Source organism: Populus alba, chromosome 1 (assembly GCF_005239225.2).
Source record: "Populus alba chromosome 1, ASM523922v2, whole genome shotgun sequence".
Lineage (NCBI taxonomy): Eukaryota > Viridiplantae > Streptophyta > Magnoliopsida > Malpighiales > Salicaceae > Populus > Populus alba.
The window spans coordinates 29,318,436-29,332,961 of NC_133284.1; the positions used below are offsets into that span (position 1 = coordinate 29,318,436).

The window sequence follows — 14,526 nt, forward strand, 5'->3', positions numbered from 1 at the left end:
TTGTAAATATAGAGTATATGTATTAAAGAGCTTTAAATTCTACATTAAAAAGATATTATGTTATCCTTTTAAGTTAAAGTATTTTAAAACAAAAGGTTTTTTTTTTATCTCACATTGAAAAAACCTAATTTTTTTCCTGTGAATAATATATATATATATATATATACGAAAGGGCTTTAAATCCCATATTAAAAAAATAATTTTTTTCTTAGAAATATAGAATATATATAATAAAGGGTTTCAAATCCCACTTTGAAAAAATAATTTTTTTTCTTAAAAACATGAAGTATATATATTAAAGGGTTTCAAGTCTCACATTAAAAAGATACCATGTTATTATTTTAAATTGAAGTATTTAAACCAAAAGGTTTTTTACCCTATATTGAAGAGGCATAATTTTTTTTCTCATAAACATAGAGTATATATAAGAAAGGACTTTAAATCTCACATTGAAAAAATAATTTTTTTTATTGGGAATATAGAGTATAGAGTATATATACTAAAGAGTTTTCAAATCCCACATTGAAAAAATAAATTTTTTTTCTAATATTTATATAGTGAACTTTTAAAAATGTTAATAACCAACTAAAAAAATATGAAAAAAGGGGTATAGGAGAAAAATCACATTTTAAACCAAAATTTTTTTTCATTCCACATTGAAAAAACATTTTTTCTTTTTGTGAACATAAAGTATATAAACTAAAGGGTTTCAAATCTCATATTGAAAAAATATTTTTTTTCTTATGAACATATAATATATATTTAAAGAGTTTTAAATCCTATATTGAAAAGATATTATGTTATCCTTTTAAGTTAAAGTATTTAAAATAAAATGTTTTTTTTATCCCACATTGAAAAAACCTAATTTTTTTTTTCTTTGAACATAAAATATATATATGAAATGACTTTAAATCCCACATTGAAAAAATAACTTTTTTCTTGGAAACATAGAATATATATACTAAAGGGTTTCAAATCCCACGTTGAAAAATATATATTTTTTTTTTTAGAACATGGAGTATATATATTAAAGGGTTTCAAATCTCATATTAAAAAGATACTATATTATAATTTTAAGTTTAAATATTTAAACCAAAAAGTTTTTTACCCTATATCGAAAAAACACAATTTTTTTCTTGTGAACATAGAGTATATATATGAAAGGGCTTTAAATCTCACATTGAAAAAATAACTTTTTTCTTGGGAATATAGAGTACATATACTAAAGGATTTCAAATCTCACATTGAAAAAATATAATTTTTTTCTTGTGAATATATATATATATATATATATATATATATATATATATATATATATATATATATGAAAGCGTTTCAAATCACATTAAAAACATAACTTTTTTTCTGGGAACATAAAATATATATACTAAAGAGTTTCAAATCTCACGTTGAAAAAATAAAATATTTGTCTAATATTTATATAGTGAACTTTTAAAAATGTTAATAACCAATTAAAAAAATATGAAAAAAGGAGTATAGGAGAAAAATCACATTTTAAACCAAAATTTGTTTTACCCCACACTGAAAAAACATAATTTTTTTTTTTGTGAACATAAAGTGTATAAATTAAAGGATTTCAAATCTCATATTGAAAAAATAATTTTTTTCTTGTGAACATAGAGTATATATATTAAAGAGCTTCAAATCCTACATTAAAAAGATATTATGTTATCCTTTTAAGTTAAAGTATTCAAAACAAAATGTTTTTTTTTATCCCACATTGAAAGCACCTAATTTTTTTCCTGTGAACATAAAATATATATACGAAAGGGTTTTAAATTCCACATTGAAAAATAACTTTTTTTTTTTGAAAACATAGAATATATATACTGAAGGATTTCAAATCCCACATTAAAAAAAATAATTTTTTTCTTGAGAACATTGAGTATGTATATTAAAAGGTTTCAAATCTCACATTAAAAAGATACCATGTTATCATTTTAAGTTGAAGTATTTAAACCAAGAAAGTTTTTTACCCTATATTGAAAAAAACACAATTTTTTTCTAGTGAACACAGAGTGTATACACAAAAAGGCTTTAAATCTCACATTGTAAAAATAACTTTTTTCTTGGGAATATAGAGTATATATACTAAAGGATTTCAAATCTCACATTGAAAAAAAATAACTTTTTTATTGTAAACATATATATATATATATATATATGAAAGCGTTTCAAATCCACATTAAAAAAATAACTTTTTTTTTCTGGGAATATAAAATATATATACTAAAGAGTTTCAAATCACATATTAAAAAAATAAAATATTTTTTTAATATTTATATAGTGAACTTTTAAAAATGTTAACAACCAACTAAAAAATATGAAAAAAAGGGGTATAGGAGAAAAATCACATTTGAAAAAAAAACACTGAGTCTCGTCCAGGTTCGCCTAAGTCATGGGTCGATCAGATTTTGCCAGGTTGTTGCATCGACTAGTCTTTTAATAAGCCCGGATCGATTCAGCCACTAGGTCCCTGGTCGACCCGCACGAGCTGGTCCGACTTTAATAACAGTGCTATGAGGTCTTGAAGTTAATAACCAGGTAAACCTCCAGTGACCTAGAGATTTGTGGCACTCGAGCTAGTGACTTCTGGAAAGCAAGCTTATGACCTAACCAGTTAAGTTATATCCCTTAAGGTTTTTTGTGTATTTTTTTTTATATTGTGATTGCTAATATTAAAATAAATTTTAAAAAATAACATGGATAAGATTTTCAAACAAACATTTAAACTATAGATAAGAAGTAGAACAATGGTAAATTTACTTTTTTTTTTTTAAAAAAAAAAAAAAAAATCAACCTCTATTCTCACCTTTCTTTTTATTTTTCTACAATGAAGATGCTTCCCATAAGTTCATAAGAAATAAAAAACAATTGTTTCCTCGTACTAATACTAATATTAAAAGACGCAAGCGTGCCGGCACGATGGAAAAAACATACATACACGAGCAGCTACGGCAATTTATTGACATGCTAATAAAAAATAGAGTGAAGATTAGCAAGTAACAACAAGAAGTTGACATGATCACATGACTAAACACCAAACACTCCACTTGAACTCCCAGATGAAGCCTACAATTTAGAAAACACCACAAAAATAAAAAATAAAATAAAAAATAAATAGGGGATCTGAATGCCAAAACAAACCCACCTGCACCAGCACAGACAGAAGCCATGAAATCGATGATTAATAATAATAATAATAATACTTCCTGTGACAACCACTGGTTACTAAAACAAAAGTAAAAAAACCCAATTTCTTCCTTTCCTTTTTCTCCCCTGCTCAACCTCCACGACTATAATTAGCATCCTTTCCAGTTCCCATCATTAATCCTCCATGGCTGATCTCAAGCCCAGTTCTGACATTTCCTTCGTCGAAATCTTCCTGTGCAGTGCTTTCGCTTCTTGTTTTGCTGAGGTATTCCCTTCTTCCCACTGTATATTTCCTTTGATTCTTTTTTTGTTTTAAGACTCTGCTGCCTCTTGTTTTGTGTTTGTTTTGTTTGCCCTGACTTGAGAAATGTATGTCAAGTTTGAGCTGATTGGAAATTATAAATGTGAGCCAATTTCAAGGTAATTTGTTTCGGATTTTAATTGGTAGAGTTGTATCTATTTATCTATCCACGGCATTGTTGATTTGGGTTTTGCAGTTCTGCACCATCCCTCTAGACACTGCCAAAGTTAGGCTCCAGCTACAACGGAAAACATTTGCCTCGGAAGGAGTAAGTTTACCTAAATATAGGGGTTTGTTGGGTACTGTGGCTACTATTGCCAGGGAAGAAGGTTTAGCAGCACTATGGAAAGGCATTACTGCAGGATTACATCGCCAGTTTATTTACGGTGGCTTAAGGATAGGATTATATGAACCGGTATGTCTTGGATGATCTCCTTCCGTACATGGGATTTAACTGTTAGCAGAGTATTAATGTTGGAGATGTTGAATGCTGGATGAACAGGTTAAATCTTTTTTGGTTGGCAGTGATTTTGTTGGGGACATTCCTTTGTACCAGAAAATACTTGCAGCTTTGTTAACTGGTTGGTGCATTTGGTTACTTTCTGAATGCTCTAAATTATGTAGTAAATGTCTTTAGTGTTATCTAACTATGGGTTTTTTTTTTCCTGTCAAAATCTCATTGGAAAAACTTTCAAATTGAATAGGTGCTATGGCAATTGTAATTGCTAATCCAACTGATCTTGTAAAAGTTCGGCTTCAAGCTGAAGGGAAACTGCCAGCTGGGGTACCTGGGCGATATGCTGGAGCTTTGAATGCTTATTTTACCATAGTGAGACAGGTATGTTGCTTATTGTTCTTTTGTTTTTATATTGTTATGGTTTTAATTTTCGCTTCGTTTTCTATATATTTAGGAAGGACTGGGGGCCTTGTGGACTGGACTTGGGCCAAATATAGCTAGGAATGCTATTATAAATGCTGCTGAACTCGCCAGTTATGATCAAGTGAAACAGGTAGAATCATGGTCTTTAGACTCTTAAGTTGCACTTATTTTATATTTTCACCTTTATTTTTATGATGAATATAATTTCTAAATAATGTTCTAAATCTCTATATACAAATGCAGACAGTATTGCAAATTCCAGGGTTCACGGACGGCGCCTTTACTCATGTTCTAGCTGGTCTCGGTGCAGGTTTTTTTGCAGTGTGCATTGGTTCTCCCATCGACGTAGTAAGTGTCCTCTATCCACTCCACTCCCTTGCAATTCTGGCAAACAAGTGAACATTGGGCATCAATCAATTAGTCATTGTCTTCACTGCACATAGCCATAACTTCCAGTTTTCTTTTGAAGATCCTTTTTTTGTTAGATGCACACAGTTTAACAAGTGCATTGGATATGCATTGTTGGCAAAGTCACAGAGAAAATAAAAAGCACCGAAGAAGAACAGATTCCTATAATTATCTCTACCACCACCACTACTACCATCAGGCATACACTGCTTCTCTAGAATCTCAATGAACCTTTATAATTCAGATTACAAATTATTTCTAAAGCTAACTCCAGAACTGCATGAAGCTGCTGCACAAGTTGTTGAAAGAACAGAACATGGTAGAAACACTGAAATTTGTGTAGAAATTTAATTAAGTGATGAAACAAGCAATATCTGACATCTTAATTCAGTTTGTTTTAAAGATTACCTACCTGATGACCAAAGTAATTTCTGGTGCTTTCTTCAAAGCTCCATCTGTCTGATAACCATAACAAAAGAATTGAAATCACTGAGCATAACAGCTTTCTAAATGATAATGACACCGGTGATGATATTATAAATCATGTTGATAGATCCATGCATATTAAATTCTCAAGAATTACCGTAAACGTTCAAGCATAATCCATGAATTACACTGCGGGCAATTACAAGGTTACTGCTAGAAAGTAATTGTGTCGTGTTTACATTTTCTGCAATTCTGTATGCTTTTTTTGATGAATGATGCTGGAGCTAGCCAATGAACACTGTACTGTACGATCCACATGCTGTTTTCAGGTAAAATCTAGAATGATGGGAGATTCGTCCTACAAAAATACTGTTGACTGTTTTATCAAGACACTGAAGAATGAGGTCTGTCAATTTCCCTTCATGTTTCCATTGAGGTTTCATCCCAGATGATATGACATACCATGATTGCCCTTGACTATTTTATAGCAGTAGAAATTGAAGCTTGATATGGCAACATTCTAACTTTCTGCGTGTTCATACTATTTCAAAAAGGAAAAAAAACATGTGCTCTTCAACTTTGCTAATTAAGAATCTTGTGGAAACTCTTACCTTGACTCAATTTGTATTAACTTGTGGGAGCAAATTCACTGCAGGGAATTTTTGCGTTCTACAAAGGTTTTCTCCCAAATTTTGGGCGGCTGGGATCTTGGAATGTTGTAATGTTTTTGACCCTTGAGCAAGTAAGATTTGTGAATCATGTCCTGTTTTGGTACTTTCTAATTTAAAATGTAAATTCCAGGCACTGGCTTCATTCCCACTTCTGTTAATTGGTATGAAAGTTAAAGTTGCTTTGCATATTCCAGTAACTCAATGATCTAACAATTTGACAATTCAAGTGACTGCACCAATTGATGTTCTTGGCTTAAATTCACTTTGTAGGCGTGGGCTTTGTTTCCCACACCTTTTCTTTTAAGATTTGTGTTATTCACTTGTTTGCTTTGACTTAACCTCCTTCTAGCTAGTTGAAGTAAGCCATCTTAGCTGAAATACTCATCCTTATTTAATGTGTTATTACAGGTCAAGAAAACAGTCACAGGGCAGGCATACTATGACTAATGACGAGATTTGAAAGTGGAAAGAAACTAATCTTGCTTTGATAATGCCTCTTCGCCAATTGGACATTTTTTTCTGGATAAATAAGGTTCTTTCTGCTGGTATTCTTTGCTACTTGATTACATAGAGATAGAGTTGTCTGCATGATTATTTTGTAGACGTTCACAAAATTTATGAAGCCATCATTCCGAGGGAGTAGAATTGCCTTCTCCCTTTTCAATCTAAGCGTGACGCTGAAAGCCACACGATATCCTCAATTCTGTTTCGAATTTAAAGTGTGCCCATTCATGATTTATCCAACAATTATCTTAGTAAAACTGAGCACTTGGTTAGGTTTGTTAATGATGGAAGATTCCATTTTTTCCGTTTTATTTCTTGATTCTCGAGTTTCTTGATGTACCGAATGTATGTGTTGTTGTAACGTGCATAATTTCAATAGCAAGTGTTTACTGTTTGGCACCATTGAGCTTTTGTACGCGTAGATACTTTTACTCCCCTTCAGATATTATTGCCCACCTCTCATCTGAATAGGAGAATAATACAGTGTCAATTTTCATTTCAAAGATTATCAGATTAATTTCACACTCTGCTTAGTAAGTAGAAAATCTTGCCCGCCTTTTACCACTGGCATGGCTTGAATTTCGAGATCGACTTTAATACTAGTTACCACAAATCCTAGCAGCTTTTTGGATTCTGAATATTGCTCCGAAGTTGAAGGCACACTTTGTAAATTGACTAAATGCTTTATTTACAATTTCTGACTAGTCCCATATGATATTACTCCCGAGCACATGATTTTGGAAAGTATTAAAATAGAGAAACTAAAATCAGACCGATTAATATTTTATAGTCCGAAGCTGGGACCTCCACAAGATTCCAAAATGAACATTTTCACAATACATACAAAATCACTGAACTGTTACTCCTAATGACATTAAAAACTAGTAATCTCTTAGAATCTCTAGAAATTCTTCTTTGAATGCTGAGGAGCTGCAAGCTACCTTGGCGTTAAGTAGCATCGTAGACTTGCATATACAGGCAGCTGAAACTCGGGCTCTGGGCACTAGGTAAACACTAGCCTTGATAACTGATCCGTTTCCAAGCTTGAATCCGGGACTAACAGGGAATCCCACGATCGGAATCCGCCCACCAGAAAATTTCACAACACTTTCCATATATTAGGGACGAAACTCAGCTCCCCTGCTAACCTCAAATTGACTCGGTGGGGGGTCGAGTGAGAAGGCCAGCAAGTGAAGCAACCAAATGGCCTTGGCCAGCCCAAGAACTCTCCATAAAATTGACTCCTGGGTGGCCGTCCAGCAATGACTTGCTGGTGCTGCTCCAAGTTTCCAAACAAGGACGACTCCATTTTCGGATGAACAATTGCCAGGTATTTCTTAGAGCAGAATTTGCCAAAATGACAAGTTGGCAAGATTCCAAGAAGTTCAATGGGGTCCATGGCCTTCATATCATGGTACTTAGTAAAGCAATCATAACATAACTGTAAAGTAGTTACGACAGAACTGATCCAAGTTGAGAAAAGAGAAGACGCTTCAATCCATGTAGAAGGTTTCATAGTCAAAGCCTTGGAAGAGCTTGTGAGAAATGTAAGATCCCATAGCATATGGAATCTTACATCATCTGCTAGAATGAATAATATTATTGATCTTTTTATGTACTTATACAAGCAGCGATCTAGACTTTCCTATCTATTAGGAATCAATTACTACATTGTAGGTTATCTCCCTATGATTTAGGCATTATAATACAAAAGTAAATATGTATAGATTATCTATTTCTACTGTAGAGATTGTGAAATTCCTAACATCCCCCTTAAGTTAGAGAGTGAATATCTTGTACTCTCAACTTGTGAATCATAAGAATAAACATTTCTTTTTCTAAAGACTTGGTCAAGATGTCGGTCAATTAATGTTCAGAATTTACATGCCTTGTAGTCATGAAACCATCTTGAACCTTGTCTCTAATGTAATGGCAATCCATCTCAATATATCTAGTTTACTCATGAAAAACTGGGTTAGTTGCAATGTGTAGGGCAACTTTGTTGTCACAATACAATAAAGTCAGTTCTTGATATAAAAGTTCTAAATCCCTTAATAGATATTGAAGCCATGGAAATTCACAACATGCTCATGTCATTGCACAATACTCAGCCTCTGTTGAAGACAATGAAATTATTTTCTGTCATTTTGATTTTCAAGATATCAATGAAGGTCTAAGAAAGACACAATAACCCGTAGTAGATCTCCTAGTGAAAGGGTAACTTGCCCAATCCGAATCATAGTAGACTCTCAATCTAAAATCAGTGTTTGGAGAGAAAAACAAGCCTTCACCAGATGTACCTTTTAGATACCAAACAACACATAGAGCTGTTTCCATATGAAGTTTTCAAGGTTGATACATAAATTTACTCAAGACATGTACATCATATGTTATATTTGGCCTTGAGACAATTAGATAGATTAATCTTCTAACTAATCTTCTAAAACGATTCGGATCTTTGAGTAAGTCACTCTTATCTGATAATTTTAAACCTTGTTTCATAGAAATATCAATAGGGGTTGCACCCAAGAGCCCCGCATCCTCATTGATATCTAATGCATATTTATGTTGGGAAATAAAGATCCCATTTTTAGAAGCTGAAACCTCAATCCTATGAAAGTATTTCACAATACTAAGATCTTTGAGGTAGAAAAGATTATACAGAAAGTTTTTAGTTGCATCAATGCTAATAAGATCATTTCCAGTAACTAGAATGTCATTAACGTATAGTAAAAGGGTTGTGAAGGACTTGCCTTGCTATTTAGTGAACAGGGAATGGTCAGCTTGAGATTGTACATAACCAGCGGAGCGGATGTCTTATGAGAACTTGACAAACCACTAACGAGATGCTTGTTTTAGCTCGTACAAGGACTTATGGAGGCGACACACTAGGTCTTCCTCCCCCTCTCGCAGAAGCTTCAGCGATGGAGACATATAAATTTTCTCAGATAAATCACCATAGAGAAAGACATTGTTGATGTCCAGTTGATGGAGGGACCAACCCCAAGCTATAGCCAAGGAAAGCAAGCAACAAACATAGATAATTTAACAGTTGGAGAAAAAGTGTCCTAATAGTCAATGCCTTTGAGATGAGTCAAGCCCTTGACGACCAATCAAGCTTTGTACCTTTCAATGAAACCATCGGAGTGATGTTTAATTTTGTACACACAATAACAACCAATTATTGTTTTGCTTGTTGGAAGTTGAGTGAGAGACCAAGTGCCATTGTGTTGGAGGGCTTTTAATTCTGAACGCATAGTGACCTGCCATTTTGGATGGGTAATGGCTTCTAAATAAGAATTAGGTTCCATGACTTTACTAAGTTGAGCAACAAATGAATGATGAGAAAAAATGGTGCATTTAACAAAAGATAGAACCAATGAGATTGAGTGAAATTCCGGTCGACTCGAAAAATGATTTTATGATTTTATAATTTTCATTAAAAAAACTTAACACTAGTTATTTAATACATTTATATTTTTTAAAAGATTTATTAGTTATTATTAAATTGATTTGGAATAAATAATTTTTTTTTATAATTTCAATATATGATAAAAGACTAAAATATTATTAGAAAAAAAATTATGATTTTGTATTTTTCAATTTATTTTTTTGTTATTATCAATTCAATTGATAAGAAATTTGATATTTTACTAGGCATAAATATTTTTTTAAAAAAATATGATGAAATGACAAAACTACTATTAAAAACTAAAATTTTAAAACTTGTGTAAAATTGCTTCTTTATTTATCATTTTAAAATGTTTTCAATTTATTATTATCAGATTAGCTCGAGACCTTTTAATTTAAGTATTTATAATTTATTTTTTTAATATAAGTAATTTATAGTTCTTAAGATAAGTTCAAAAAAATGACCATAGAATTAATCTATAATTCCTTCATTATTTAACCGGACCCATCACTGACCACTCGATATCCAACACGTTTCATGCGATATCAATTATTGTTGTGGTCTCAGTTTCACGCTACTAATATCCATCGATAGCGTGCCACGTCAAGATTCAAGAATTTAGGCTGAGCCACGGACGCTGAAGAGAGATTAAACGGGATTGAACTGCGCTGACATGTCCGCCTATCCAGAAACTTCTGTTTGTTTCGCTCATATATAACGTAGAGCTTCTGGTTTTTTCACGCTTCTTAGAGAGAGAGAGAAAAAAATCCTGTTTAGGCTCTGCATCTCTTTTCAAAGAAACAGGGTTTGAACGTTTTCAATCACTTAATTACTTGCAGTGTAAGTTGTTGATTTTTCTTCTATCATTTCTATCTGCTCCGTCTCGTTTTTGTTTTATAATCTTGTGATATATATTTTTTCAATTTTTCTGAATTCGGATTAAGGATCGTGGATTGTTATTAGGGTTAGTTGTTTGGATTTTCGTGAATCGTGCTTTGAATGTGATAATTGAGTTCTTGATCGTGATACTTGTGGATAAATTTCGATTACACACTATTAAATTAGAAGAGCATCATAATATATATATATATATATATATATATTTTATTAGTTAATTGAATTATTAGATTTCTTTTGAGTTCTGTTTAAATTATTTTAGTTTTTCAGTAATTAGTCATTGGTATTGTATTTTTTTCAACTGCTTATTTATTTTTGCGTTGATGTTGGTACAGATGTCGTACTCCAGAAGGTCGAGGTATTCTCTTTCGCCTTCCCCATACAGGCGAGACAGCAGGTCCATATCAAGGTCAAGGTCCGGAAGTAGGTCAAGGTAATGTCTTGCTTCGTATATGTATATTAAGCTGCATGCTTTATGGCAATCTCTCTGTATACTGGTTTCTTTGGTCTTTTTTCTGTCTAATTATTTTGATTTGGATTGTAGGAGCTCATCAAGGGACGTGGAGAATCCTGGTAACAATTTGTATGTGACAGGGCTGTCACCACGTATAACCAAGAAGGAACTTGAGAAGCATTTTGCTGCGGAAGGAACGGTACCATGCTATTGTCTTTCCTACTAATTTCGGAATGTTATAGTTTCTCTCCTTAATAGTAGCCTTTTAGTTTCTTATACTGGTTTCTGAATTAACTAATCACGGCCTGTGTTTTGTTTAGGTGATTGATGTTCATCTTGTCGTAGATCCGTTGACAAGAGAGTCTCGAGGATTTGGGTTTGTTACTATGTCTACTGTTGAGGAGGCTGATCGTTGTATCAAGTATTTGGACCGCTCTGTTCTTGGGGGTCGTGTCATTACAGTGGAGAAGGTAGAATCTTCACTTGTTGTATTCTTGATAAGTGATCCTGGCCTTTTGCATTCTGGTTACTTTGCTCTTTCAATTTGTACACAAATTATGGTTGCCTTTTAGTTCTTATGAAATTGAAAGTTTTTGCTTCTTTCCACTTGAAGCTTCTGTTGCAGCAGGTCAGCTGTGTGTAGCAGCTCTTCATCAAACTCCAATAAACAAACAATTCAAACACATCAACAAGTCTCAGACTGTTAGGGTTGTATGCCCTGAATTTCTCTCTTTTTAGCTGTTAAACCACGTGCAATTTTAATTTCTTACTTGTATGAGACTGACTAATTTCTTATATCCTCAAAATCTCTTTTTGATATTATTCTACAAATAAAAATAAAGGTTTTATACCTTAATGTGTCCATTTTTTTTGCGAAAGATTTGATATTCAGTGAACTCATTGCTTCAATTTGTTGCAGGCTAGGCGGAGGAGAGGACGAACTCCTACTCCTGGGAGGTATTTGGGCTTGAGAACAATACGTGGCGGTGGTGGTATGACGACTTGCATATTGTAAATTAGTTTGGTGATGGCTTGGTCATCAGTCCATGTATGTTTTTTCTTCCTCATACTTGTTTTTTGTTTGCTGTAGTGCATCGTGGGACGCCTAGTCCTTCGCCTCGACGATCTCCTAGCTACTCTCCTTATCGGAGGAGCTGGAGCCGGTCTCCTTGTTATTCATCTGAACGTAGCAGGAGCAGGTCCTGCTCCCCTCGCAACCACCGACGGAGGTCATATTCTCCTCACTATTATAGCCGTAGACGGTCCTACTCCCGTTCTCGATCCCCATACCGTAGGTCCCCGGTCAGCAGGCGTGACAGGTCCAACTCACCTTATTACTTGAGGCATCACACACCAGATGACAGATACTATAGAAGACACCGATATCGCTCTGTATCTCGCAGCCCTACTATACGTAGGGCTCAGAGAAGCTCAAGGAGGAGCTATTCAAGAAGTGTTTCCCCGAGACCAAGAAGGAGCTCAAGGAGGAGCTATTCGCGCAGTGTTTCCCCGAGACCAAGGAGGAGCTATTCGAGCAGCATGTCCCCTGCACCAAGGAGGAGCTCAAGGAGAAGTTATTCTAGAAGTGTTTCACCAAGACCAAGGAAGTACTCAAGGAGGAGTGGACATTCTCGAGACAGCTACTCTAGGAGCCGCAGTGCAAGTCCTACTTCCAGATCTGTTTCAAGATCTGTCACCCCAAGCTCGGGTTCTCCATCTCATTGAAAGTAAATTGAGGTCCGATAAATCGCGAGGACAAAAAATGAAGCTCTTGTAGATAAAAAAAGAAGAAGAAAGTGAGGCACCAGTAGGTATGTGGAATTTGTGGTTTGAGAGCCATGTTTGCAGGTGTTGTGATGATTTCATGTGTATGGTGAGCCTGTCTTCTATCCAGTGACAGCTTAAAACTATCAGTGTATTAGTAACAAGAGAGACACTCGTCTTGTACTTTTTTTCAATGCATGATCGACATGTTCCAAGTGTTTCATTGAATGTGTGTAATTGTTGTTACTAATGTGTTTAAATGTTCAATATTCGACGTCTGCTTTTGGACGTGTTGGTAACTCTCGCTGCTTCTCGGAGATTTTTATTGCATCAAGTAAACTTGTGCAACGTTTCCCTTTTGACAACCAGAACACCAGACCTCCTAAAATCTGACCAGACGTTTCTTGACCCTTGCATGAGAAATATTGTTATCTTACTCGGATAACTGATGATACCATGTCTTGTGATGTTCTTGATTATTAGTTCTATCACCCCCTCACATCGCCCTTGAATACTTGTAATGCTCCTTGTTGATTACTGTGAGATCCAATCTACTTCACTACTGCTGGAGTGCTCAAAATTCGTTCAGAGTTGGCTCTAATGTCTTGCCATTCGAGTAGCGAGAAACAACTGGAAGTGATTCGATGATGCTTCAATCTGTAGGCTGATCTGATCATTTCTCTTGCTTTGTTCCACCAACCTGCTGTGTTGACCAGCCATTGATTCTTGAATTTCATGGTGAAGGCCTCTGCAATGTTCTTCAACAGCTTTTACAGGCCTTTCCCCCCTACTCTGCAATGTTCTTCAACAGCTTTTACCTTGCTGTTTTCTAGCATTTTGAGTCAAGATTGAATTCAAGCCTAGAATCGACTTTGTTACCGATCGTTAAGCTAATGGCCTAACAAGGAAAGAAAAGAAAGAAACAGAGAAGGAAGAGAATGCATTGTTGTATTATTACTTGCCTTTCACGAAATCATCTTCACACCATTCATACAAGTTGAGCTTTGCAACCAACTCTCCTGCCTTGTAACTAATTCTTAACAAACTAGTAACAACTTTTATTCAGCATGAATCACGTGGAATTTGCTCTACAACCCCTTAGCAGCTGCTGCAACCAATGCTTGAGGCTGCCATTCTTCCTTCTTTATTAACACGCGCATTCCTCGCTTATATAGCATGTATAAAATGTAGCAGAATGTAACAAAATACGTCAAGGCATAAGAATATTACACTTGAGATTTTAACAAGTGATCAAAAAAGAAAAAGAAAATAGAAAACAAAAGGTCCACATGGGAATAAAACTGTATAATTTACCCGATATTTTTTTATTTTATTTCTTCAATGTCATTGTTATTTTAATTAATTCATGTAATATCTCTTTAATATTTATCTAATTTATAAAATTTAAAAAACGTAACAGTTTCTTTAATATTAATTCTAATTTAGTTTGTTTAATATATGATTTTATAAAACCACACTTTTGTTTTCCAATTAGAGGGAAAAAGATAACATTTTAAGATATGCATTTAATGCAAATTCCTTGATATATTTATAACTTCTAATTTTGAAAAGGCCCATTCCTTTTCCTATAATTTTAATTTAATTTCTTTAATATACAAATTTGGGATTCTTGTT

General features: G+C 33.9%; 1 protein-coding gene and 1 pseudogene across 2 annotated transcripts; both read left to right on the forward strand.

Annotated features, from left to right (window-relative positions):
* The first annotated feature begins 3,115 nt into the window (after positions 1-3,115).
* LOC118032912 (mitochondrial uncoupling protein 2) lies at positions 3,116-6,766 on the forward strand. 2 transcript variants are annotated; one of them, XM_035037703.2, is made up of 9 exons: positions 3,116-3,439; positions 3,672-3,890; positions 3,978-4,056; positions 4,180-4,313; positions 4,387-4,485; positions 4,599-4,703; positions 5,519-5,593; positions 5,845-5,931; positions 6,269-6,742. In XM_035037703.2, exons 1-9 carry the CDS (start codon positions 3,359-3,361, stop codon positions 6,305-6,307), a joined length of 918 nt encoding a protein of 305 aa, XP_034893594.1. In that variant the 5' UTR covers positions 3,116-3,358; the 3' UTR covers positions 6,308-6,742. The 2 variants fall into 2 exon arrangements, with proteins under 2 accessions (XP_034893594.1, XP_034893595.1); XM_035037704.2 differs by lacking the exon at positions 3,116-3,439 and having other exon boundaries at positions 3,752-3,890; positions 4,001-4,056; positions 6,269-6,766.
* Positions 6,767-10,455: 3,689 nt separating this feature from the next.
* Positions 10,456-13,114, forward strand: LOC118032911 (uncharacterized; annotated as a pseudogene).
* Positions 13,115-14,526: the final 1,412 nt, after the last annotated feature.

Excerpts from the sequence above, each read along its gene's own strand:
- LOC118032912 (XM_035037703.2), top strand. The coding sequence starts at position 3,359 with ATGGCTGATCTCAAGCCCAGTTCTGACATTTCCTTCGTCGAAATCTTC. Across the intron at positions 3,440-3,671 it reads TCGCTTCTTGTTTTGCTGAG|TTCTGCACCATCCCTCTAGA; the intron begins GTATTCCCTTCT and ends TGGGTTTTGCAG. Across the intron at positions 3,891-3,977 it reads GGATAGGATTATATGAACCG|GTTAAATCTTTTTTGGTTGG; the intron begins GTATGTCTTGGA and ends CTGGATGAACAG.